Source organism: Podarcis pityusensis, assembly GCF_964106645.2.
Source record: "Podarcis pityusensis genome assembly, chromosome: 13".
Classification (NCBI taxonomy): domain Eukaryota; kingdom Metazoa; phylum Chordata; class Lepidosauria; order Squamata; family Lacertidae; genus Podarcis; species Podarcis pityusensis.
Window position 1 is genome coordinate 35201581 of NC_138038.1, and position 27686 is coordinate 35229266.

At 46.5% G+C, this 27686-nt stretch overlaps 1 protein-coding gene and 1 long non-coding RNA gene across 5 annotated transcripts in view; one reads left to right on the forward strand and one right to left on the reverse strand.

Moving 5' to 3' along the window:
* Window positions 1-16810, reverse strand: part of SLC6A16 (solute carrier family 6 member 16) — a 28709-nt gene extending 11899 nt beyond the window's left edge. Inside the window, exons 1-8 of one of the 4 annotated variants that reach the window (XM_080976178.1) lie at window positions 16692-16810; window positions 11507-11573; window positions 8548-8688; window positions 7857-8050; window positions 4576-5408; window positions 3274-3431; window positions 1467-1593; window positions 441-616 (exon numbers count right to left, since the gene is read on the reverse strand). In XM_080976178.1, coding sequence (XP_080832304.1) covers window positions 441-616; window positions 1467-1593; window positions 3274-3431; window positions 4576-4771 — 657 coding nt within the window. In that variant the 5' untranslated portion in view covers window positions 4772-5408; window positions 7857-8050; window positions 8548-8688; window positions 11507-11573; window positions 16692-16810. Of the gene's footprint in view, window positions 1-440; window positions 617-1466; window positions 1594-3273; window positions 3432-4575; window positions 5409-7856; window positions 8051-8547; window positions 8689-11506; window positions 11574-12989; window positions 13014-14102; window positions 14293-16691 lie in introns of those variants that run through there. The other 3 variants (XM_080976177.1, XM_080976180.1, XM_080976179.1) reach the window with 3 other exon arrangements.
* A 194-nt stretch (window positions 16811-17004) lies between these two features.
* Window positions 17005-19172, forward strand: LOC308460230. The gene is made up of 2 exons (XR_013978508.1): window positions 17005-17110; window positions 18914-19172. It is a non-coding gene; the product is annotated as an uncharacterized lncRNA (long non-coding RNA).
* Window positions 19173-27686: the final 8514 nt, after the last annotated feature.

A 27686-nucleotide genomic window follows, 5' to 3' on the forward strand; every position in this document is an offset into this window, starting at 1 on the left:
TTTGACATTGGGACCAGTAGTGGACAATCTTAGAACCATGTTTATGGATCCTGATCAATCTGAAGGCAAAGCATGATTTTAAAACACTATTAATCAGAGCAGGAGTGGGGAAACTTTGGTCGACAAGCAAATACTGGCATACCAGCAAGGTCCAAGTTGGCCATTTCTTCCAAACCCAATGCACCTGTACATTGGCTGATGTCACTTGGTAATATCAGCTGTGGGGCAGTAGTGCTCAGCAGGGAGCCGGGTGCGGCTTTGCAAGTACATTCCATGTGGGGAACGCACTGACAAAGTAGAAACCTGTGGCCAATAGTATCAAACTTTCTGCTGCTCAGCTAGTGAGCAGAGGGTTCTCTTCTGCTCGTGTTGATGAAGCAAAACACTCCCTCCTACCCAGGTCAACTTTTGATGAGAGGGAAAGTGCTCTCGCAACTGACCTTGCCAGAGGACTTGATGCCTTTGATCATTGCCAAGCACACAAGAGCCCAAGCAGCAAAGAGGCAGCCAGTAAGAGCCGGGTCAAGGCCTCCGCTCTCGTCCAGGGAGTTGGTCACATGCAAGGCCTTGCGGTACCAGAAGTAGACGGTGGGAGAACTGTGGCCACACTCTGTTTCTAAGATGAGGACAAGGACACACAGAGACAGAAAGACAGAGAGGTGCAAAGGTTAGGAGCAGAGTGTCATTGGTGAGGCTTATTTGACAACAAGGAGCTAAGACTTTCGTGTCACCAGCCCAGTGCTGTGGAACATTCTGCCAATCAAGAGATTTAGCAGGCAACTTCTGTTTCAATTTCTAAATGCCTGCTGGAAACTTTCCTATTCCATCAGGCCTATGCAGGCAATTAAAAATCCAGCTTTCCAAAATAATTAGCTTATTTCTGATTTAAACATTTTATATGGTTTTTATTGTGTGGTTTTATGCACAATTGTTTGTAAATCACTATTATTTTTAATGAATAGCAGTATATAAATATTCTTATAAATAAGGTAACGGGACAAAATAATCAAGCCCCTCTCCTCCCTTTTCCCATCCATATTTTGGTATGGTTAACTGAAGATTATGGGTTTTTTTGAGGACAGAACTGAAAAAATATTAGTTTGGCAAATATATATATACAGTGGAACCTTGGTTCCCGAACGTCTTAGTTGCCGAACAACTTGGCTCCTGAACGCCGCAAACCTGGATGTGTTCTGGTTTGCCAACCTTTTTTGGAAGCCAAACGTCTGACGTGGCTTCCGTTTGAGCACAAGAATCTCCTGCAGCCAATCGGAAGCTGTGCCTTGGTTTTCGAACAGTTTCGGGAGTCAAACATATTCCCGGAACGGATTAAGTTCAAGAACCAAGGTACCACTGTATCTCAAGTTCATCAGCACTTCCTGACAATTGGGAGTACATTTTGTCTCTGTACAATGACATCAAGGCAGCTTAGCCCTGCCCCCTCCTCAAACCTTCCAATCCCTTACCTGGGGCAGTTTGATTGGTTGCTGCTGGGCAATCAGTCCAAGGCAGGGGTAACTGGAAGGAGTTAGCCAGATAGAAAAGACTCCATGCAATGATGACATTATAATACAGGGCAACAAAGGAACAAACCTGAAGAGGAAGAGGAAGAGGAAGAGATCAGCGTCCTTCTCACTCCATCCCCAATGGGCACTGACACAGCTACCTCAGGGGAAGGGGCAGCTCTTTAGGGTCAAAGAACATATTAAAACACATTTTTACGTCATGCGTTCAAAACTGGTCTCCTCTCCTCCCTTAAGAAAAATCAGGCATGGGGGCCCACTGATCTGAATTGGGTTAATCATAAGTTTGGAGGGGGAGGAGCGCCTTACATTTGCCTCCTGAAACTCCCTTGTACCCAAAAGATGCTATTTACAGCAAATAGCACCTTCAAGTACATTTTTTGGCAGGAAAATTTATTGCCCCTCCCTTCCAAGAATTTTTTTTTAAAGAAACAGATGTGGTCTAAGCACGTTAGTTAAAAATATTTTTAATGAGAAGTGTCGTTCGATCCTTAGGATCATATTCCCAGCACTAAAATGCAGCTGCTTCGGGGGCGAGATACTGGAGATGTTTAACATGTCTATCCCCAGGAATTTAGGGCAGGATGTTAACTGCAATTGGCAATTATCTCGCTGGCACTTTAATCTAGGCAAGGCAGAAGAAGGCTGAGGGGAGAAGCCCTTCGCTCCACCAATTCCATTACTCGCTGCCATCTGGATAATTAATTTGTGGAATTCACTGCCACAAGATATAGCGGAGGTCACTAGCTTAGGTGGGTTTAAAATGGGATTAGACAAACTTGTGGAGGACTTGTCTATCAATGGCTATCAGCTGGCATGAGGGCGCAATGGAGCCTCCATGCTTGCAGGAAGTCTACCTCTGAATTCCAGTTGCTGGCGGAGGGTGGCATTAGCAGCAGAGGGCTGTCTCCTTCACACACCCTCTTATGAGTATCCAGTTGGCTGCTATGGGAAGCAGGCCGTGGGACAAGATCAGGGCTGAGGAACTGGTGTCTCTTGAGATGCTGTTAGGACTCCAATTCCCATCAGCCTCAGCCAGCATGGCCCAACAGTCAGGAATGATGGGAGCTGTATTCCAGCAACACCTGGAAGGCCACACGTTGCCCACTCATGACACAGACCAGCAGTGGGAGACCCTCTGGCCTAGTTAGGCCTCCCCATTTGGTCCAGGAGGCCATTTTGTTAAACCACACCCACCTGTCTTACACCTGTCTTCATTTAGGTCAAGTGTGGGGCAGCTAAAAATGGGGCAGGTCGAGGTTTGAAGGTGTCGCTGTGTCTTCCAGGCTTTGTGCCTTTGGCAAGCGCCGACAAGCAGCTGATTACTGGCATTTGCAAAGTCCCTGCCTGACAGCAGGCCTTCAAAGTCTGTTTGCAGGCGCACTCTGGATTAAAAATTCGCCTGCAAACAAATTTCAAAAGCGGGCGCACTGTGGATGCGAATCAGCTGACTGAATCCAACAGCACTTCTCTGAAAGGGCTTGTTCCCATCAGCTGTTCTGTGCTGAGAACGAGCCCCTTTGAAGTTGTTACCCAACACCATAATGACACCAGGTGATTGACAGGTGGGGGTGCCCACTCACCTGTCAAAGTTGGCTTGTGGGGGAGGGAGAGGCAGTGCTCCAGCCTGCCAGCTGGATCCAATTCCACACCCCCAATATAGTATAAGAAGAGCTTGGTGGGTGAGATTGGGGGTGAGCGAGCTCAAAGGCAAAAGGTTTTCAAAAGTGCTGCCGGAGGAACAACTCACCACGCAGCTGGCGAAGCCAATGCCCACCAGGCGGGGGCTGATGTACTTCCAGACCCCGATGCTGCCCTGCCGGATAATCTGCCCAGCTGCCAGCTCCAAGAAAAACAAGGGGATCCCAATGATGAAGAGAAGCAGCAGGTACAGCAGCAGGAAGGCACCTGGCCAGGATGAGACAGACACACACGGCTACAGCATGCAAGCAACACTTCGCTCCCAGACCCCAGCAGTCTCCCCTGATTCCACCAGCCAGTTACCCTCCCCCTCCGAATCAGAAATAATTTAAGGGAGGAAACAGGTGCTCCCGTGAAAGAGCATTAGGGGTCAGCTGGTTGTGGGGTGAGCTCAACTCCCCCCCCCCCCCAGACACACAAATACGGTCTGTGGCAAATTCCGATTGCCGCCTCTTCCTACTCTCCTCCCCACCCACAAGTGGACTCCAGTTCTCTCCCTGTCTGAAGCGCATGCCATGATTATGCAACCAAATATTTAGCTCTTTCAAATAAAGAGGGAGGGGGTTGTTTTTCTTTTTAAACACCATTGCTTAAACACGTTCAAAACTGTGGTTTTTTGGGGACTGGCACAAGGAAGGTGTTTTCGGGATTGGTACAAGGGCAGCACTGTGAAAATCCAGTTTCTGCCACCCCCTCCCTGCAGAAATGGGTTCTTCCATCCAAAATGGCCAAGGCAGCTGTACACGCTTCCATAGCAGGCTCAAGCTATGCAAGTTTGTTTTGTAAGCACAGCCTGGCTGTTACCTGCAACACAAGACTGTCCCCCTTCCCATTTACCAGCTGCTGCTCACAAGAAGTACCTAAGACCCAGGTATTGTGTTTGTGTATTGCAGGAGAAGCTGGCATGGTAGGGCAGTTCAGTGGCAGTGCTGAGGTTGCTACTTCATTGTCACACAAGTCCACTTTGGGCCCCCAAATGCCTTGGGCCTCAGCACCTTTGGAATTTAAGCAGGCAGCCACTTACGGCAGGGCCTTCTCTGTGGCGGCCCCTGCCATGGCCGTTTCCATCTCCCATACCCTTCTAATAGTGATCTGCTTCTTATCTCTTCTCTTCTATGTGCATCACTGTCAAGGCTGTAACTGCTTTTCAGTTTGTGTTGGGGTGTTTTGCACGGTTTCTAAGTTGAGATGTTCAATGCCTTGAAAGCCCAATGGGGCAGAAAGGTGACACAGGCATTTAAAATAAGGAGAAGTTAAAAGGCACAGGTACCCTGCTACAAATGAATGAAAAAGGGGACAATCTTGCTCTACGCCAGCCCCGAGCTTGCAAGAAATGCCTATATCCACTCACCTCCCCCATTTTTATGGCAGAGGTAGGGGAATCGCCAGACGTTGCCAAGCCCAACCGAAAAGCCAACCTGGGCCAGGATATACTGAACTTTGGACCCCCAGGCCGGGCGGGTATCAGGTTCATCAGTGAGCAGATCTTGACTGAATTCGCCTTCGGCGTTTGCTGCAGATTCGAGGTCCGCTTTGGATTTCTCCATTGGTGGAGGGATGTGATACACACACACAAATTGTGCACGCGGCTAAATCCTAGGGCCCTTGCACAATCACACGCCTTCACACTTGTCTGTCCGCAATTATGTCACACCCTAAAAAAGATTCTTCTCCTGCAACTAGCACAGGCTCACGTGTACCATGGGACCAGGGAAACAGAAAGTGAACTGCTAAAAGTGTATACACTCCTTGCACATTAGCAAATCTCTCTCACACTCCCACAGATGTGGGCATTTGTGTGTGTCAATAACGCTTGCCACACAGAACTTTGGCCCTCACACTGCTGTGCAGTCGCAGGTGCACATGCCTACAAAATTCTCTATGGGATTGATGCACTGAAATACGAACTAAGCTCACACACATCACTCGATCAGTTCATGCACGCACATACGGACAACCCACTCATACAAAGAGGGTTTCTCACTTTACCCTTGCGTCGTCTGTGCCTACCCTCAATCACAGCCAATTAAAAGAGTTTGGACGCTATATGCATACAAAGATTCACACATGTGAAAGTGGGTGGAGACAGTGTCTGGTAGGCTCCGTGAATTGCATATGCTACGAGATGCACACACAGGCACACACGCTTGCCGACTCTTCTCCAAAGCAAAAAAGGATTCAGGCCTAGAAAGAGAAGAATCAGAGAAAGGAGGAATGAGTATAAGGCCAAAGGTAAGATGCCCAGCTGGAGGGTCAGTCTGGATTCCCCAAACCAGCCTTCCTCCACCTGGGAACTACAACTCCCATCATTCCTGCTTATTGGTTACGCTGGCTGGGAACAGTAGTAGTCCAAAAGAGACTCCAAGGAGACTCCAAACCATGGGGTGGGATCCAAAGCTAGTGTTGCGCCAAGCAGAAGCACCAAAATTAATGGGCACAACTGATTCAGGTTCATTCATTTCAGTGGGCCTACTCTGAGCAGAATTTCGGTCAATATAAGCGCATTGCATTGTGTATTGAATTTTAATTACTTTTTGTCTGGAAAATGAGTAGGAAATGTAACAAACAGAAATGTCAAGACGGACAGAGATTTTGCCTGCTCCTGTGCTGTCAATTCCTCTGGCCTGTTCCCCAGAAACTTTAATAAGATGTATTTATTACCATGAAATAGGAGTCAGAGCTCTTTGGAGCCAAGAATATCCCAGCACAAAGTGCCTTTCAAACACTTGTTTGGACATCTTCTTACCTCTCCTGTCAGGGGATTAAAATTACGTCAAACTGTGTATCTTTCTAGGCCTGGAATTATTCAAATTGGCATAAATGCATTTCATTTAGATGCCTTGCAATTTATTTATTTTTCGGCGCCATCTGAAACTTTGCTTGTTTTCCCCCTCTGAATAAACAGGATGGGTATTTGTGGCTGGGGGAAAAATGTTTCTCAAGAAATATGGATGGAAGTGAACAAGAAAATACAGTTCTCTAGAAGTCAGGCGTGGGTGTGGGTGTGGGTGGGAGCTTCGGGGAGCTCCTGGGACAGCTATGCTGAATTGAGACATCCTTCCCCTGCCTTAGCTAGACCACTGGAATCTATCTTTACCCCAATCCTCTTGGTTTTCTACAGATTATAGGAGAAGTTAGCTGCTGTCAAAATCATTTCAGTGGTTTTCGGTAGCCATGAAAGACCTGAAACTCTAAAAACAAGAATAGAGTTCCCAATGTCTGGATCTCATATTAGCCATAGAGCCACATTTTCTCTACTCAAGCACAAATCATACCAATGTCTGGATTTCTTGCCTCTGAGCATCTGGTATTTTACAGCAGGTGTGAAGGACCTCAGGCACTGGGGCCTAATATGCCTGTCCAGGCCTTTCTTTCTGGCCGCTGGAACTTCCACCAGGCTCTGCTTCCTATCCTAATCCTGACTGTTTTTGCCTGGCTGGAATGTGTCCTTGATTGGTAGATAGATATAGATATAGCTAGGGGTGTGGGTGGGTGTGATACATACAATTGCTTTAACTGTTTTTAGTTAAACTAAGGTCAAATTCACACTACACATTTAAAGCGCTATGATACCACTTTACATGGCCACGACTTCCCCCAAATATTCCTGGGAGCTGTCATTTGTTCAGGGTGCTGGGAGTTGCTAGGAGATCCGTAATCCCCTCACAGAGCTACAGTTCTCAAAGTGGTTGAACTACAGCGGTACCTCAGGTTACATACGCTTCAGGTTACAGACTCTGCTAACCCAGAAATAGTGCTTCAGGTTAAGAACTTTGCTTCAGGATAAGAACAGAAATCGTGCTCCGGCGGCGCGGCGGCAGCGGCAGGCCCCATTAGCTAAAGTGGTGCTTCAGGTTAAGAACAGTTTCAGGTTAAGTACGGACCTCCAGAACGAATTAAGTACTTAACCCGAGGTACCACTGTATTAATCTCTCTTCATAGGAAATACTTTGGAATTGTAATTCTGTGAGGGGAACAGGGTCTCCTACCTAACAACAGCACCCTTGGCAAACCACACCTCCCAGGATTTTTCAAAGGAAACCATGACTGTTTAAAGTGGCATCATAGTGCTTTAAATTTACAGTGTGGATGCGGCCTGTTTTGGCCAGGAGCAAAAGTGGGCGGTGCAACAAATGTAAATTTCACCGTTGCACAGTAGGCTAGCTTCTACACAGACTCACACACCCCTCTCTATCCTCCATCCGGACATATAAGAGACCTTATCAGAATTCAGGGGCACATTCCACCCATGGAAAAATGTGCAAGGAGGGCCCTCTTGCCCTGCTGCCGCCCAGGTCTCTGGTCTCTCATCTTTGGGTTAGAGAATTCAGAACAAATAGCCTTGGGCCACAATCTCTGCAAAAGTGGTTGCAGCTGCAAAATTTGCAACAAATAATCTCCTCCCCTCCCTTCTTTGTGCGTATTCAGATACTCTCTCGAAATCTGCCCGTGCCGTGGGCAAGTGTTGGAGAGCAATGCCAACTTCAGCGGGTGAGCAGGAGGCAATGCCAACGGTCATCATGCCTGGCTCTGCGTAAGCGGTGAACTTTTGTCCACTGCCCCCCCCCTTTTTCCAGCGCCAATGCCAACCGCTCATTATTTCCCACAATGAGGACTGGAGGCTGGACCAACCTTCACAGACGTAGTGGTGGCCAAGGTCAGATATGAAAGGAAGGAATGTGTGCCAGCTCCCGGAGTGGGGGCAGGGAGAGAAAGGGTTCAGGGAAGGGGCAGCGTTGGCACAGGACAGCTCCTGCCTGCCTATCGGGCAGCGCCAGCCGTCTCCCTGCAAAGGCTCGCAGGCATGGTTCGGCAGAGCTAATTGCCTGAAATTAAGGGAAATGTTTATATCTCTAGGTCTGCAGACTATGCATGTCATGAAGGCAGTTGCCTTACATACAAGACTTTGCATGTTTGCAGTTCCTTTGTTGCGAAAGATTTTCCACATGACTTCCTATTTACAAAGCTCCCAGAGGACGATTGGGCTGCATTCACACCTGCATTTAAAGAGCATTTATGGCACAGTGACTTTCTCCAAAGCATCCTGGAGACGGTAGTTTGTTAAGGGTGCTGGGGAGGTTTAGCTTTTTGAGGGTTAAACTACAGTTCCCAGGGTTCTTTGGAGCAAGCCATGTATGGTGCGTATGCACAGAGATCTCAGGTTCCACCCTCAGCATCTCCAGTTGAAACACTCTCTATTGACAGGGCTGAAGAAAGGTTTTTCCTTTGCCTGAGATCTTGGCTAGGTGGACCCAATGGTCTGAATCCACTTCAGGAGCTTCATATATGATAACAAATACAGAGGATGGCTAAGTATACTCACATGCAGCGGAGGTATCTTATGTCCTCATCTAAGCATGCAACAGGCAAAAAACAGTTTACAGCAGCATGCCCACTCTCATTTTCTGTCCTCTCAGTCCTTGGCTTCTTAAGTTCACAAATTATATCTCCTTGGTGTAGCAATCTGTGAAGGTAGACGAACAGCCATAACTGGGTTTGTCCATTCAGACATCACTCCAAATCATAGTTAAGCACAAAACACGGTTTGTAAATACAGTACATTTTAAGGTGCAGTTTCCAGTTCTACTTTCCCAGTCAATCCAGTCGTAAACCCTAGTTTTTCAATTCGAACGCAGCAAACCATAGTTAAAATTTCTTAGCTACAATTTGGCAGGATGTCTGAATTGAGACACTCCATTTAATTAGATGTGGGAATACCCAACTTCTACTCTTGTGTGGCTTCTGTGTTGCTGCTTATCAGATCCCAGCTTTCTTTCCCAAATATATACAATTTCAGCAACAAGATTTTGCTACTTTTTCAGTCTTGTCTTAAGGCTAGAGAAGAATATCAAATGATAGATAAACTCAATTAAGTCTAACAACGCAATATGTTTTATTATCACTTAACTGTGATGTAGAAATAGCTACACCTGTGAACTCACTGAATCCAACAAAGTCTCCACAAACACACATTTAATTCTGTGGCATAAATAAAACACATGTAGCTGCATAACAGATTCTCTGAGGCAATTGTGCAGAAGGGGCTGCTGTTAAAAAGCTGCCGCTGCACGTACTGAATTGTGCAATGCTTGCAAGTGGCAAACTGTGTGTGGTTTGCCTCAAGGTTTGTTGTTTCAGAAAATGGAGTGAGGAAAGGGCTGCAGACTGATGCTGCATCCTTGCCATACATTTAAAGCACTTTCCAAGCCCCAAAAGAGCCCTGGGAACTGTAGTTTGCTAAGGGTGCTCAGAACCGTAGCTGTTTGAAGCTACAGTACACAGCCAAAAGCAGAAAACTAGCACATGGGAAGGGGGTGCGGGAGTTCGTAATCCTTTTCCCATGTGTCATTTTCCCACTAAAACACAAACACACACAAAGCTTTTTTCGGAGCGGGGATGCCCTGCAAGGAAAAATACGTACACAGCACAATGTTTCCGCTTTAGTTTGCAGCCTTCACAGCTGCATTTTGTCAAAAGTTGGAGATAAGCTACGCAGGACTGAGAACGACACGTAGCTCAAGCCTCGCACCTTGCCAGGATCTTGCTTTGTGAGGTGATCTATGTTTAAACAACTGGGCATGGCCCTAGGCCATTTGTGAGCATGTGTGCTGTGGAACAACACAACCTTCCTGAGAAGGAAAACTTGAAGAAGCCTCAAGCAAGCAAGCACTGAACTTGTTCAATTGGCCAGTGCCTTCTTACGCAAAAGAGGGTCTTCCAGTTTACATGACCAAAAGCTCGCTATTAACTTCATTGGAGGTTTAAAGGAATCTAACTGAACTGAGGTTCTGCCATTTCTAACTGCATTATAAGACCTGTAACTTGTGGCTGAGCTTGCTTTTCCCTCCTCCCTCCTTTTCTTTTTCCTTGTGTGCCACATCTTCTTCGGTTATAAGCCTGGGGGCATGGAATGCCTTACTATTAGCGCTGAGGAGGAGCAGATGGCCTAGCAAGCCTGTGCTAGCTACTCCTCTTCCCATCACACTCACTTAATTGCATTCCCTCTACCTCTAGGCTAGAGGAAGAGGCAAGTAAGCAGGAATGTTGAAGAGCAGGGATAGGGAACCTATGGACCTCCAGGGTATTTTTGGACTACAAATTCCATCATCCCTAAACATTGACCCTGCTGGCTGGAGCTGAGGGAAACTGGAGTCCAACAAGGGCCGCAGGTCGTTCCAAGCCCCATCTCTGCTGAACAGAAAGAACAGCAGCAGGAGGAGGCCCCTGGTCTCCAGTAGGCCTCAGGCCAGATCATGGACCTCAACAGGGGCCTGAAGGGATCAACCCTGGTTCCAGCCCTGTAGAAGACTGAGCTGTATGGTCTTGAATCAAATCAGCGATGAAAGACCCCAGTTGCATGTGAGGGGAGGGAAAGGGGCCACTACCACAGATTGTGCAAAAATGTGCACAAAAACCTCAAGGAGATACACCGTATTTATTTATTATTATATTTGTTAGTTGTTTTTCTCACAAAGTGACCCAAAGCAACTTACATTAAAACCAAATAAAGAACTCCCAATAAAAATCTAAAATCTAAAAGCGCAGCTGAACAGATAAAACAGATCAGGACTTGCTGTTCTCACCCAACTAAAAGAGGCCACAATTAAGGGCCAAAAACTTGCGTAAAGAAAAAGGTATTCACCTGGGGCCCAAAAACAGATAAGGGTGGCTCTAGGCATGTCTCCCTGGGTAGAGCATTCCACAAGTTGGGGGGTCACCACTGGAAAGGTCTGATCTAATTAACTTGGTAACATACCCTTTTGGTTTAAATGTATTCTGAAAATCCTACAAAAAGGAGACAGTTGTACTGTAACACGACTGAAAAGCGTGACTTTTACTGAGTAAAAAAAAAACCCAGGGTCCTTCTCCTTATGGGTTGTGTTTGGCAAAGTCATTGGGCAAGCAACCAGACTTCTGCTCAAGCAACAGAACTTCTCCTTCTGTCTCCTCTCCCTGCAACTCCTCAAATCTGCTTTGGGGTTCCCGCGAACCCTTTGGGGGTGCACGGGAGAGGGAGGAGAAGGAAGAGGGGAAGTTCAGTTGCAGGAGCAGCCTGTCGTTGTGCAATGACTTCAGCGGATTCCTCCCCCTGCCAATATTTCACAACCTACTGAGAGTTGAGGATGGAGCAAGACACAAGCATCAGACCCCACTATCTCTGAACGCAGGTTACCACCAAAATAGCTACAAGGCGAAGGTACAACCAGTACCTGCTCTCATCACGTTTACTTCCTCCCATCATATTTAATTCCTTCTTTCTGTCCGGAGAGAAATGTCCTTACCTTGTTTGTTGTCTTGGAAGTCACAGTTTAGGGCTCAGGACTGTCTGCCACAGCACCAGGTTCGCTCCTTTACAGAAGAGCAAAAACACAGGCAAACATGAGGAGCTGGTCTCCCCAACACGCTCAGCGAAGGCATGACGAGGGAGCAGGATAGCACCCACCAGCCTCACCCCACCACATTGACGTTTGCACCACAAAATCACATGAGAACGCTCTCCAAGTTACACAAGACCTTACTTTATGGGTCATTAAAAAAAATGTGCTAACTACCATCTTTTGACCCACAGGTCATAAAATCAACAGGTAAATCACCTGCTTACCTGAGGCAACCTTGCGACAAGTATGGGTGATCCCAGCAGCTAATACAGTAGTCAGGTTTCACAGACCTAAACTCAGGTCATTGAAATGAAGTTATGTGGGCAATAGGTTAACTCTCAGCAGGTATAAAGGAAAGGTGGGGTTGGCAGCCCCCAACAATGTACACGAAGGGGTTTTTTTAAATTGCTTTGTGGGTTTTAGTCATGTAATCTCATTTGTACACCACTTTGAGAAATCGTTTATGTTTTTTCTAAATAAAATAAGTAAATTTTGCAGCGTAACGCAACAGATCTAGAGTAGCGACAGCCAGCATGGTGTTGGATTGGAAAGGCAGGCTAGGACTGAGGAGAACCAGGTTCAAATTCCCCACTGGGCCACGAAGGGCCTCACTCTCTCACTCTTTCTGAGCCTCAGCTACTTCACGGGGTTGTTGTGAGGACAGAAGGTGATGGTGGGATCCATTTGGGGGTGCCAAATTTATTCCTCGCATAGGGCGTCGTATTACAAAAGATTGCCAAAGGATGCCGCTGGATGCAGTACCCTAAGATGCCTTGAGGAAGGATAAATATGCAAGGTCCTTGAAGGGTGGAATAAGAATGTAATAAATAAAAACAAATAAATATCTAATATTTGGGGCATCACTCTTATATCTTAAAGGACGGGAAGGATATACAAACAGAGCAACGAAACATAGAACAGGATAAATTCTCTGAGGCGGGAAATAAATGCGGCCCTCCAGACGTCTCTCTCTGGCCCTGCAGACTCTTCCCAGGCTACACCCCCTCCCCAAACACACTCTCTCTCTTGTGCAGAAACAAGCCTACTGCACAAGGGCAAACGTTGATATCAATTGCCCCGCCCACTTTTGCCTCTAGCCCCGCCCACCTTGGAATGTGGTCCCTGGGACGTTGCTCAGAAGGAAATGTGGCCCTCAGACTGAAAACTATTCCTCACTCCCTGCCCTGAGGGGGAGTTATTTTAGCACTCAGAACTGCCAGCCTTCACAAGAGGCCGACTGAAAGAGGCATGCTCAGAGGTGCGCAGGAGCCTTTAATTAAGGGACTATTTCAATTTGCACCACAGCAGGAGCTGCCTCTGTTCACATGAGGGCGACCCAGCACACACACATACACACAAGAGAGTTTGAAATTTGAAAGAAACCTACCATGGCTCACTTGCATCTTTCTTCCTCTATTCCTGTCCCAGCAGGAAGCCTGCCCTATTTAAAGTCCCAGAGCCAGGTCCCACCCCCTCTGCCCCCCCTTCATTCCCCAGTTAAGCATCATGTTACAAAGTGACCTACAAGCCTAGGCACACAAGCCCCAGTCCCCACTTTAGAAGCAGCCCGGCTTACGCTTCTCCTTAAAAAGCAAGCGGCAAAAATATATGATCAAACCAAACGTCCCACCATCTCAGGTTAGGGGGCCACATGGTATCAAGACATCTCTCTCCCCAGAACCACCACACTTTAAAAGCTCCTTGAGCTGATCCGCTTCTCGTTCAGTCTAGTTTCTTAAAACTCTGTCACTAGCAAGTGAGGGCTACAGCTTAAGGCCTCACACAAGTAGCCCCCCCCCCCAATTCAGCTCTGCAAAAAGAGGTACAGGATCAGGCTGGGTGCTGTGCAAGAGTTAAGCTTGCCGAATCAAAGGCCAGCACTTTACAACACAGTTCTGCAGCACCACTGCAAGGAAACTACCAGTTTAACCCAACTCTACAGGGTTGCGGTTTGTAGCTACCTCATTTTATCCTCTCGTTATCAAATTAGAAGATACACAGTCACCCAGTTTGGATGATCATTCCAGGCTTCATAAACTAGAATCTTGGTGCCAAAGGTGGCAGAAAACGGGAGAAAAGGGAGGAGCACTTGGCTCACACTCTCAGCTGCAGAAACCATGGTTTGCGAAACCTTAGATAATTGTCTGAATCAGGCCATCAGCTCAGTTCGGAATCCCTTACAGATGACAGCAATGCCTGGAGGCAAACGGTCAGGTCTGTGTATCCACAGCAGTGACCTTAGGAGAAACAACCGCTGGGAGGAGCACAGAGAAGAAATGACATGGTGCATCTGCAGTAGCACAACTGGGCGGCGTCTCCTGCCCCAGCTGCAACAAAACATGTATCTCCTGCATTGGCCTTCCAGCAGCTTGACCTCCCCACCATAGGTCTCATTGTCTCCCGAGACAGATGGATGCCAGCAAGAAGAATCCTGCATACACACATAATGGAAGTGATTGATTCAGCTAAATATAGGAGTCCCCTTGAAAACCAATTTTACCTTAGAACTCCATATGACTTCTGTTCAGGGGCAGCTTCTAACGGCTCCCACATCTATGGGAAATCAGAACACACCCACCCTCCAGCCAAGGGGCCTCTGGGCCAAATTCTCTCCAGTGCCAGGGAAAGCTCTTTCCCATCTTCTCGTTCCCATCCTGGGCACACCTTCCACTCCCTGGGGACTGGAGCTTCTCCACCCTTAACCCCAAACCACACATGCGGCTGTGTGGTGCATTGTGGGAAGGCCGTCGCTGCTCTCATACGTATGCAAGAACACACGGAGCCAAGAGTCAAGAGCCAAACTTAGACACAACTTAAACCCACCCTTCTTCAAAACCATTCGGGGAGCGGGGAGTGACAAGGACCCATAGTGTACCCATCTCCCCCTATGGCTAAGGGCTGTGACAGAGCACATGCTTTCACCTCAAAAAAGGCCCTGGGTTCTGTCCATGGCACCTCAGATAGGGCTGGGAGAGACCCCTGCCTGAAACCCCCAGCCACTTCATGTAGGCAACACTGAGCTGCTCCTTAGCGGCCTGACTCATGGTAAGTCAGGTTCATATTTTCCATAGGGGGGGAATTTCCATCGGAGAAAAACAATAACACACACGCTACCTGTGCCTAAGACCAAATTGCGCCCCATGCAGCAGCTTTTAACCACATCTAGTTTGCCCCCAGCAACCCCCAAAAAGACCCCTGACTCACACAATTCCTGAGCGCTTATGCTCACCAGATCCCTGGGTACGCACCTGCAAACACACGACTTCCCTGCCTCACACAAGCCCTATGCCACCCACACCATTCTCTCGCATTATGTGGCAGCGAGCACTGAACCCTAACTGGCCAGAAAGGCAGACACTCTGCACATGCTCAGAAGAACTCATATAGTAATATTCTTAGCATTTCCCCTCGACTAATACTCTATGAGCTGGTTAATGATATACACTTCTAGTCAATTTAGATAATAACAAGTGACTAAATTTTTTCCAATAGGTAAAAGCAACAGTATTGAGGGAAAACCCCACTACAGTATCATTGTTTTGATTTTTCCAGTTAACTTGTGCGTGAGTCATGACAACCATCTCAAAAGAATAGGCACGCCCACCTTGTGGGTGTGAGAGAAGGTGGCAGTTCCTTCCAGTAATTAGCTTGCTACTTTTATTTTCTTTTTACTGGTGTGTTACATTCCTATCCGGCCTTTCTTCCAAGGCACTCAAGCAGTGCACAGAGCACATCCCCATGTTATCCTTGCCTTGCACAACAGCCCTGCAAAGTTGGTTAGGCCGAGAGAGAGCGAGAGAGCAAGTACTACTAGCCCAAGATCGGCCAGTGAGCTTTGTAGCCAACTGGGGATTTGAATCCAGTATTCCCAGTAAGACATTTTCACTACTAATTCACAGCGACTCTTGTGTCAAAAACAGTCAGTTCGTTGTAAAATCCGAATCCTAATTTAATCAGGGATGTGCATGCTTTTTTAAAAAAGCTGATTAATATACTGTATAATGAAGTGGAAACCCTTTACACATTTGCCTGTATATTTATGATTTACTAATTATATTTCTATACCACCTTTATCTTCCAAGGAGCTCAATGTGGTGTAAATGGTTCTCCTCCCTCACACTTCATCCTTACAACAACCCTGGGAGGCAGGTTAGCCCGAGAGACGGAGAGTGGCCCAAGGTCACCCAATGTGAAGATTTGAACCCTGGTCTCTCCCAGCTCTCAGAATGACACTCTTAACTGTTAATTTACTGCTGCACTTGGTAAAAGTGATTTACAGGCATTGCAGCCCAAATTATTCACAAGTTTTGGGACTGAAGATCATGGAGGTGTCCCAGGAGCCCGAGATCACATGCACACTATGTGTATAAACATCGCTAATCCTTGTCTCCGTTTACCTTTGGAGCCTAGGGACCCTTTCCACACCCATGCCAGCTCCTTCTGGCCACATCTACTCAATGCCACTTTCAGCATCGGCTTAGCCAGGATTTTTGTTGGGAGGGCAGAACCTCAGTTAGCTATGTATTTTTATTTATTTTTTATTGATTGGGAGCTAGCTGCCCCCCCCCTTATACCCCGGCCACCTTGCAAACTCCCCGCCCCGCCCCCCGCGCGCAGAATTCTCTATTTGTTTTGTTCTATATATGGCACCGAGCGGCCACGTCTGACAGCTGCGTGACAGGCAGCAGCCCAACAGGTGATGCGCAGCGGTGGGAGGTGGAGGAAGAAGCTCATCAGCGAAGGAATGCTTCGTCTGTTGTTCAGCTGCTATTCCCGCCACATGGGTGCTGGGCGGACCTTCTCCTGCCCACCTTAAGCCGTCTCCCCTCCAAACCGCCGCCACGCTTCTCCACCCCCCTCCCAGAGAAGAGGGGGGGGTCGATTTTCCCCTCGCCCCCACTTCTCTGTCCCGGGGAGTTCCCGATCCGCTCCCCATGTCTCCTTCGCCCCCTTCCCTGTCCTGCCTTCTGGGAAGCCCCCGATGCTTCGCCTTGGGGTTTGATCCCCCTAACCCAATTCATTCCGCCCCCAATCTCGCTTCCTTGCAAGCGGGAGGGTCCCCTTCCTCGCCGCTCCTGCCCAGACCTACCAGCACTTCGGGGTACGATCCGGACGCGTCCGTTCCGTCGTGACACCTGGAGAACAGGCGAGGGAGCTCGGAGCCTTGCAAGCGTGGCCACGTTGCATCAGCCAAGCTCCCCCCGCGTCCAGAGGCGGGCAAAAAAGCCTTCCGACCCCGCCCAGCGCCTCGGCGCCGCCTCTCGGGTACTGCCGCTTTCGAAACCGCGCTCTTTTCGCAATGGAGGCCGCGAAAGATGGAAGATCTCTCTCTGCAACCCCGCGCCTCTTTCACACTTGCACGCACACACGTGTCACGCGGCAACGGCAGAGGAATGAGCACATGCCGTACGACGTTCATCCTGGGTAATGTTTGGGCATAAGAACACCCGCAGGAGGAAGGAGCACTCCGTGACGTCCAGGGAGTGGACTACAATTCTTATCATGCCGGTAGGGCCTGATGGGAGTCCTGTAACATTTGTATACGTGCTGTGCCGCCCTTTTTCTCCGGTAAAGGAAGAGGAAACGGCAAGAAAAAAGGGGAAATCGGGATAAAAGGCGCGGGGGTGGGGTGGGGAGGAAGACAGGAAGGGAGAAAACATGAAAGAAAAGAGAAGTAAATTGATGTGCTGCAAAGAATGGCAGAATAAGAGAAGATATGTGCACGCGCATATATGCTGGTTTTTACGTGCACACACGGTTATGAAGATTGAAAGGAAAAGATTCCCCTTTATTTTCATCCTTTCTCATCTGTTTCTTCCAAAGGAGCAGCATGGCTCCTCAGAAAACTCTGTAAGTTCGGTTGCACAAAAACTTTGTTCCTGCTGCACAGATGTGTCCAGCTGATGATTCATTGTTTTGACATTCTGCCCTTCCTCCGATTAGGAGCTCGTGACAGCTAGCGGTATTAAAAAACAACAGAACACACAGTAATAAAAACATACTTTAAAATCATAATCAGCTTCAGCAGCAGCAATGGCCATAATACCAGCCCTGAAAAAAGCTATTTTCAGTATGAACCAAAAGCAGTAAATAGAAGTGTAGGTATTCTGTTTCTACTATGGAGGGCAGTCAAATAATGAGGGAGTTCCACAGGTGGTGTGGTGGTGGGGGCACCACCAAGAATGACCTGCTTTGTGTAAATGTCCTCTTAGATGTTGGATGTTGTCTCCTGGGTGGGACAAGAAGTAGGACTTCCTCTACCCTAAACAGAGCTCCTTGGGTTCCAGGTCATTTAGGGCTTTATATGCAGGTCCCTGCTCCTGCCAACCTAGCAGTTCGAAAGCACGTCAAAGTGCAAGTAGATAAATAGGTACCACTCCGGTGGGAAGGTAAACGGCGTTTCCGTGCGCTGCTCTGGTTCGCCAGAAGCGGCTTAGTCATGCTGGCCACATGACCTGGAAGTTATACGCCGGCTCCCTCGGCCAGTAAAGCGAGATGAGCGCTGCAACCCCAGAGTCGGTCACGACTGGACCTAATGGTCAGGGGTCCCTTTACCTTATATGCTAACAGCAAAACCTTGAATTGTTAGTTCACTAGCAGATACGTAGTGCAGAGCTTTAAGAATCAAGTGAAATGATCCATACTTGCTGTTCCAGACCACCTTCCAGAGTTGCCCACATATGTTAATGCTGTTACACTGCTCTGGGATTTCTTGATTCAAAATCACGTTGAGTTGTATCCAAACATATCCAGAAACTTGAGATTAATTTCCAGAAAGCTGCTTCTTCATCCCGGGAACCATCATGCAAAATTGGATTACTGTATCTTAAGAGTTGTCCAAATGCATAGGAAACAGACAAAACATCTTTTTCCAAAAATTATTTATTTATATCATATTTTATCTATTTATTACACAGTATATTTTTTCATTACAGTTGTATTCCACCTTTCTTCCAAGGAGCTCAAGGTGGAATGCATGGTTCCTCTCTTCCCATTTTACCTCCCTGTGTCATAGGGGAGTCGGTAGCCATATATGTTTGTTTCTTTTTTCTGTGAACATAATGTAATAATTGCATTTCTTTAAAATTAAAAAGAAAAATGACGGCGGATGCCAAATCCAGTTATTAACATCCCGCATAATGAAACAGATAAGAAATGAGCAAGTTCCTTGTGGGCATTAAGCTCTGTTCAGGTTGGACAGGTTTCTACACAAAGGTATTCCAAGCCAGGTATTTAAGGCTATCCGTAGTGGGAATGTGGCTGGACTTGCTGGTTAACTCTTTTTTTTTTTTTTTTGAAATATTTTATTAGTTTCCCAAAAATAGCAAAAATAAAACAATAGCAATACAAATTCAAAACCAAATAGAAGAAATCGACTTTCCCCTAGTCCCTTCCTTGGTTCCATTATTTATCAGCATTCCACATGTCCATTGTAAATTTAAAAACCATTAAAATTACTTATTGTCCATTCATAATAAAATTACAAGTAGTCCTAGAACCCTGCTAATGTATTAACTTGTGTACATTGCTTCTATATATATGCAATAAAGTCCTTCCAATCTTCTTTAAATTCATTGTCGTCTCTTCCTCTTAGTTTCATTGTCAATTTTGCCATTTCAGCATATTCCAATAATTTAACTTGCCAATCTTCTTTGGCTGGGACACCATCTTCTTCCCAATGTTGTGCTAGTAGTATTTGTGCGGCCGTAGTTGCATACATAAATAAGTTCTTTTGTAATCTTGGTAGGTCCACTCCTGTAATACCTACTAGGAAAGCTTCTGGTTTTTTTTAAACAAAGGTTATTTTAAACATCTTCATTTCATTATAAATCATTTCCCAATAATTCTTTTACAATCCCACCACATGTGAAAAAATGTCCCTTCTGCTGTTTTACATTTTCAACACTTGCTTTCTTTAGCTTTGTACATTTTTGCTAATTTGACTGGAGTTAGATACCACCTATACATCATTTTCATATAATTTTCTTTAATCGCCACACATGCTGTAAATTTTATCTCACTCTTCCATAGTTTTTCGCATTCCTCCATCTGGATATTGTGTCCCCCATCTTGTGCCCATGCCTTGCTGGTTAACTCAGTTGGTTAGAGCATGGTGCTGATAATGCCACCGTCACAGGTATGATCCAGGTGTGGGTGCATGTTTCTGCATTGCAGGGGGTTGGACTAGATGACCCATGGGGTCCCTTCCAACTCTATGATTCTAACATTGCAACCTGTAGTTTAGGCTGGCTAGTTTACGCTTGGCAGGGATTAAAATTTGGCCCATGAGGCCATGCCACACAAACCACAGACACAATTAAAATGCATCTTGTACCTTTGAACACAATGTTGGTAAGCTGGGAACCATAGTAAGCAGTAGGCACTAGGGCCAATTTATGGACTGGGCATTCTGGCAAGCTAATGTTGGTTGGAGATATATGTATTTGTTATTTATATAGAATGCTTTTAAAACATGTAGCAAACTTCTGTTCTTTCTGTTTCTTAAAAAACTTGGTATAATAAATAAATTGGTTTCACTACCAATAAGGTAAAAACAGTTTCGCTATCAATAAGCTTGATGTGAAGCCAATACATCCTTTGCAGCTCCCTGGCAACCAGAACAAAACATTCGTGTTTGTTTGTGCGAGAGGGATTCCCCTTACAGAGGGGGTAAGAAGCAGGTTAGGTCTAGCAGATAAGCAACCTGGACTCTTCTACCCACTTTGAAACTACGGTACATTCACAAATGTTCCCATGCATGTGAAGAAGAACAAATACACTGCAAGCCTGGATTTTGGCAAAGAAGAATGTTGCTTTCAAAATCCTGTGGGTTTCTGGATTCTGTGGGATAGGACTGTGCTTCTAAAAGGCAGCTCTGTCCTAAGGAACAATTGCAGAGAAGCCAACTCGGAGAAGGCAGCCGCAATGGCAAAGGAGGATTGCAATTGCAGAATTGCAGTTTGTAAGACTGCAGGAAAAACATCTTTTCTCAAGCCTCACCTTGTTTCTATTTTTGCTTGTTATGTGGATCCCTAGCCAGGATCCTTTGCATGTGTAAGTATCCCTCCATCCCTGCTTTGTGCGTGGATCAGGGGTGCCGACTTGGGCCCCAGTTTATGGGTGCCCAGCAGCATGCATGCTGTGATGTCATGACGTCATGTTACATTGCATGCTGCAGCAGTGCTTGGAAACCCCAGAAGTCGTGTCCAGGGCCCGGCGGTAAGGGTGCCAAGCACCCACAACAATTTTTTGTGGGTGCCCGAGCCCCCAGGGCCCTCTGGAGTTGGTGCCGGTGGTGTGGATTAGGATTAGGGCCAGCCCAATATATTTTGGCTCCTGAGACAAACCACAAAATGGTGCTTCCTCCAGCAGGAAAGAAGGGGTGAGTGAAGATCTGCATTGGGAACAGGGGGGAATAAAGAGCTGCACTGGGAACAAGGGTGGGAGGAGACCAGCAGTGATTCCTGTTTGCCAAGAGACCACTGTAGAGGTGGCATGGAATGGATGCCAAGGAGGCAGCAGATCTGGACCATAAGCCAGTGTGGTGTAGTGGTTAAGAGCTGTGGACTTGTAATCTGGTGAACCGGGTTCGCGTCTCCGCTGCTCCACATGCAGCTGCTGGGTGACCTTGGGCCAGTCACACTTCTCTGAAGCCTCTCAGACTCACTCACCTCACAGAGTGTTTGTTGTGGGGGAGGAAGGGAAAGGAGATTGTTAGCCGCTTTGAGACTCCTTCGGGTAGTGATAAAGCGGGATATCAAATCCAGACTCCTCCTCCTCCTCCTCTTCTTCTTTGCAGCATGGCACAACTATAATTGCCACCATGGCAGCAGTAGCAGGTGATGCATTTCTTGGAGGCCAGATCTGCTGCCCCAGGTGGTCGCCTCACTTTGCCTCATGGATGGCCCAGCTCGGATTAGGGTTAGGATAACTATTCAAAATGTGATGCTTCCTCATGTTTATTTGAGCTCTGGAGACTTATTTCTGTCAGATGGTGTGGTATCTTCAGTACATCTATATGGAAAATAAAATATTTCCCCACAGCAAAGAAGTCTGTGTCCTTTGCCTGTCCCCTCGCACCTCGCCACTTAAAGTTGACGAGTTAAATTTTCAGTGAGGCCTACTTGCCAAAGCTTTCATATCACCTTACCTGTCTCTATCAGTTCTGCAACGTGGAATAGTCAAACTGGCTGCACTCATAAAACTTAATATGGTCTTTTGAAAGCAGCTTGTTCTGTTCATCCTAAATATTTAACAGTGCCTCAGCAGGCATCATTAATTGGTTTTGCTTTGTAGCTTGCTCTGTTCAACTAAACACCGTCCTCCAAAATTTTAACACCTTTCTACGGGACCACCACATAAGAAGTTAAGTTCCTTGGGCTGCAAACACAAATTAACTTTAAAAAGCACATTCCAATCACATCCCTCGAAGAATTTTGGGCACTGTAGTTTACCCCTCATAGAGTTACCATTCCCAGCAACCATTAATAAACTACCATGCCCAGAATTCTTTGAGGGAGGGGATGTGTTTAGAATGCGCTTTAAAGGCAGCATAGTGTCCCCTCACTCACAATCTGCGTTGCTGTGTTTTGCTATTTGGGTCAGTTTTGAAGGTGTGATACACTACCTATGTATAGGTTTTAAAAGATTTCCCCTCATTATTCTCTGCCTTCCAATACCTGCCACGTTAACCTCCAGCACCCGGCAACAGAAGCACCTGCTTCTTTAAAATTAAAAATATTACTTGCTTACAGGTGGGTGAGAGTGTGGCTTTGTTTTTGCTTGGTGCCGTCTCCTTTTGTGTTATCCCCTTCCTCATGCCCATGTGAGTAAATACTCTCTCAGTTCTTACCACCACCTCGAGGATCCATGCTTCAGAGCCAGGGTTTGGACCACAGCAGTGTCTTAAAGCATAGGATCTTAGAACTTAGCCGGTAAATGCAGCTGTGTTTTGTGATAACATGGTTGTTTTCTGTGGCTGGTGGGTAAAAAACAGGTGGATACATAATGCATGAGCCTGACTTTGCATCACAAAGCTCTGGATACTTGATCTTCATGTAGGATAACACGGGATTAAGATAATAAGGCAATGGTAAAATCTCTCCTCAATAAACACTCCCTGGTTTCGGGGTATGAGCTCATGAGAGATCTGAGGACCAGACACAGAGGCCTAAAAGTCCACATGCAGCCTGAGATTCCCCACTCGTCTAAGTGTAATACTTCAAATGAAAATACACCTGTCAGTGTGTAGAGATGGGCTCACTGGTCCCAGGAGGTGGGGGACAACAATCTGTCTGAAGTACAGTTAACAGTGGCTTTTTTCTGATATGATTTATGTCACATTTTCTAGAACAACTGTTGCTCAGCAGCACTGCTGTATGGGCGACATTTCCAGCTGGAAGGAACAGGAATACAGTTGGATTTACATAATACTTTTTGCCCAAAGATTGTGTAATCAAATGAGACGGTGCTTTTATCCTTCTCCAAAGTAAATACAGTTTTGATCTTCAAAGTGCTTGCCGGACAGGGGGAAAAAGTAACCACCTCAGGAAAGCCAAAAGGAGCAAAACGAAACAAAACCCGATTGTTTAAGGAACTTAAAACAACAGCTGTGGGGTTAAGCTGCCCAAAACCTCAAAAAGCTGCAGGAAATATAGAGAGAAATGCTATTGTGAAGGGGATCTCAGTAATCTTTGCTGCTGAGAGGAGCGGATTCTACTGTGAGCTGAAAGAGGAGGTAAACTAAAATAAAGAGTGGGCTGATCATTACATGGCGATGGGGGGCTCCTCAGATGAGCTGTGTATTGAGCATTCATCCTGATTTGCTTGCACAAAGCTGTCACGGAGGTCAGACACTGTCAGGTCTTTACTGAGCATTTGTTCTGATTTGTTTGCAGGGAGGTTATACGTCAGCAAACTGCTCACCTCCTGATGCCTATAGGAGGCCCCTTCGACATTCCACACTTTTCAATGCATTTCCCCATCAATTTCTTAACCACAAAAAACTGTTTCTTTTTCAAAGTGATTTTGTTGTGCTAGGGCAACAGAGCGCTTTAAATATGCAAACTTGAATTTTCTAGTGTGCGCTTGACTTCCTCCTGCAAAACATTGACCGTTTGGAGGTGCCCATGACGATGATAATTTACATAGTGCCATGAGTCATTAGTGTGTCCTGGCATTTTACAGAGTACTAGAGGGCAGGTCCCTCCCTGCCCCAAGGGGTTTACAATATAGATTTCTTTTAAGCATAGGCGGGGAGAAATGCTAAAAGTGACTGTTTCAATGACATGTACTTAAGCCAGAGTTTCCCAAATGCCTGAGTTCATTGGCCCCTTAATACACTTATAAAGTTGTGTTCACTCTGGAAACTGTAGTTTATCCCCCCAACAGAGCTACAATTCCTTTAACAAACTACAGTTCCCAGGATTCTTCGGGGTAGGTGGAAAATGTGATTTAAATGTGCTTTTGTCATGAGCTGGCTGGTTGACTGTCAGGAAGAAGAGGATCCTGGCAAGGGATGTAGCTGGGACTAGGACATACCAGGGCAAGCAGGGGATGGGGAAGGAAGTACTTACAGGGTGACGGAGGATGGTGAGGGAATGGGGGTCAATGCACAGGAACCAGATCAGCAGGACCCATCACCAGAGCGAGAGGGACCCCTGTCCCCACAAACATGGCGGGTTCTGAGGCGTAGGGAACAGTGGGAGTGACACTCAAGGAGGCTGAGGCAGGCAAAGGCTCACAGCCCAGCTCAGAACAGGTGAGGGTCACCTGCCTCATCAAACCCAGATGCTTCAACCAGAATGCAAAGTACAAAGGGAAAGCAGAGCTGAGATGCTGTGTCTGCTCAACTGCCCATGTTGATGAACCTTGGATTGGATTACGCCTGGACCTCTACTGAACTGTGCTTTGGGTTTGACGCTCGACTGTGTATTCTGACTGCTGGACTTCAGACTTGGCTACTTGGATTGACTCTGAACTGCGTTTCCTGGACTTTGTTTGTGTGGATTGACCCTTGGGACTTGGCATACTGACTTGCTGCCAGGTAAGCTAGGGCTTCAGGACAGCTTTGAACGTAGGGTATGTATGCTGCTAAAATTAACTAATTGCACCCACTGATGCTCAGCAGTATCTGCAGAAGAAATGGAAGACCTTTGAAGTGGTTTCCCCTCAATATTTCAGGGTCAGTAGCAAAAGTGTTTCAATACAATGCAAAGAGTAAACCCCACGATGAGCTTGTTAAACTTTAAGGGCCTCTCTGATAAGCTGAAAAGGATTTTCCCCCTTTTCTCCTTCCCTCCCGCACCAAACCAGCTTCCCCATTTTAGTTTTGTTCTGATTGTGTTGACTTTAAGTTCAAAATAGTAATAGCAGTGATGATAACCATGAAAAAATATATATGCGGGGATCAGGAATCTCTTCATTCTCATGTCCCACGTTGCCCGTCCTGATCCATCGATAGCTTGCAACTAGGTAAGATGCAGACATGAACAGACCCAACCACCTCGGCTCTGACACTACTCAGACGAGCTCTGCCAGTTCCTCAGAGGAGGATCTATTTGGAGCACAAGCAATGGATCTCGCTTTCTCTCCTAGGCCCCATCTTCTAAAACAAGATCATACCACTTTAAACAGTCATGGCTTCCCTCGAAGAATCCTAGGAACTATACTTTGCGGGTGCTGAGAGCTTCTAGGAGACTTCACAGAGCAGCAGTTTCCAGAGTGGTTTAATAGTCAACCTGTCTTCCCAGGGAACTCTGTGAGGGAAATAGGAGTCTCCTAATGACATCCTGTGCCCTTAACAAACGACAGTTCCTAAGATTCCTTGGGCGGAGCCATGGCTGTTAAAAGTGATGCTGCTTTAAATATATGGTGCGAATGGGCCCCCTCATTCTCAGGGTCAGCCCTTCTGCCAGGTAGAATTAAGCAGACAGTGGTAGCTCCCCAGCTGTTGTCCTGTTGGAGGACAGAGTTGTGGCTGCTACGTGGCCTGCCCTGAGACCGCCAAGTTAGCCTGCTGCCCCCATTCAAGTACCAGTCATGTGAAATCTCAATAATGTGGAAATTAACCATTAGGAAAAGGTTGAGGAAATGGAATAAACTGCCATGTGAATGCAGCCTATATTGTTCTGTCATTTGTTGTGCAACACTTAAGACATGGCCTAAGCAGTTCTAAGCCTGAAATGATTCAGCAAAGCTGCTTGTTAACAGACCACAGTTAATTTTCCAGTAAACTTGTTTTTAGCAACGATTAAAGAAATGACATACATTCTTAACATGCTGCCTAATCCTGTGAGTGCTTACTCAGTAGAGAGTCCCACAGACTACTTGGGAGTGTAGCCTTAATTAATTATTTGTACAACATATTTAATTTCTATGGAAATGGAAAGCAGAAGGAAGTTCCAACAGAGAGAAAGATGTGTGTGAATTATACCACGTAGGCTGAATGAGCTCAAAACCACAGCTCATCTCTTGGGTGTTTAAATTTTGCATTTAAATTTAAATTTTGAATTTTCTCTAACATCCCTTCTTTTGTACCATGCTCTGTGCTGCTGCTGATGGTGGTGGTCATTATCAGTACTATCAAAATGAATGGTGATTAGTACTATCAAAATGAATGGTGATTAGTACTATCAAAGTGAATGGAGGCTTACAGGTTAACAGCAATAAGGTGGTGATGATGATAATAATAATAATAATAATAATAATAATAATAATAATATATTATTATTATTATTATTTATACCCCGCCCATCTGGCTGAGTTTCCCCAGCCACTCTGGGTGGCTCCCAATCGAGTGTTAAAAACAATACAGCATTAAATATTAAAAACTTCCCTAAACAGGGCTGCTTTCAGATGTCTTTTAAAAATAAGATAGCTGCTTATTTCCTTGACATCTGATGGGAGGGCGTTCCACAGTGTGGGCACCACTACCAAGAAGGCCCTCTGTCTTGTTCCCTGTAACCTCAGTTCTTGCAATGAGGGAACTGCCAGAAGGCCCTCAGCGCTGGATCTCAGTGTCCAGGCTGAACGATGGGGGTGGAGATGCTCCTTCAGGTATACAGGACCGAGGCCATTTAGGGCTTTAAAGGTCAGCTCCAACACTTTGAATTGTGCTCGGAAATGTAACTGGGAGCCAATGCAGATCTCTCAGGACTGGTGTTATGTGGTCCTGGCAGCCACTCCCAGTCACCAATCTAGCTGCCGCATTCTGGATTAATTGCAGTTTCTGGGTCACCTTCAAAGGTAGCCCCACGTAGAGCGCATTGCAGTAGTCTGGAGTAGTCTGCGGGAGATAACTAGAGCATGTACCACTCTGGCGAGACAGTCTGCAGGCTGTATAACAGTGCCCCCAGCTCCCAGCCCCTCTAGACGGTCCAGAAGGATGTTATGGTCAATGGTGTCATTGATGGAATCCCTATTTGTCTGCAACACTCATGAAGGGTGGAAAAAGCCCCAAATCTCTCCTTAGAAAAAAAAGTGTGTCCATGCTTCAGATTCAGGTTTCCGTACCACAGCAGTGCCGCAAAGCAAAGGTTTATTTACCTTGGGTGTTGTGAGCTGATAGCCTGGTAGCTCCGCAGTGGATCTGGAACGTCTCCATGTGAAAACTACGATCACGAGGAAGCTAGGAAGTGGAGGAAAGTTGCTGCAACCCTGCAGAGCACTGGGTCTTTATTCAGCGTGGACAGTGACTTGAGGAGCAATTAACTTGCTGGTAGATTTGGGTGTCCCCATGTGAAACCAAGTAGAGCCCTCCCCCTGTACGATGGATCTGTCCCCCAAAAATGCTGGATCTATAATTTTCGCCATGCAATGCGCGGAAATTGGTTTGAGCTGTGACTCTAGTATTATTTCTCAATATAAATTAACGCGCGGAGATGCGAGGCATGGTGCCTTGAACCCCTGGTTTTGGATGTTTTTACTGGCATAATTGGGTTGGGGATTTTTTTGTGTGGCTTCCCTGCAAAAGCCGTACGTATGATCAGGACAACTTGCGCTGTGCTTGTGCCACTTTCAGCATGTGGAGGGCGCAGAGGATAAACGTCATGAAACCAAATACCCCTTGAGAAGCGGCACCACC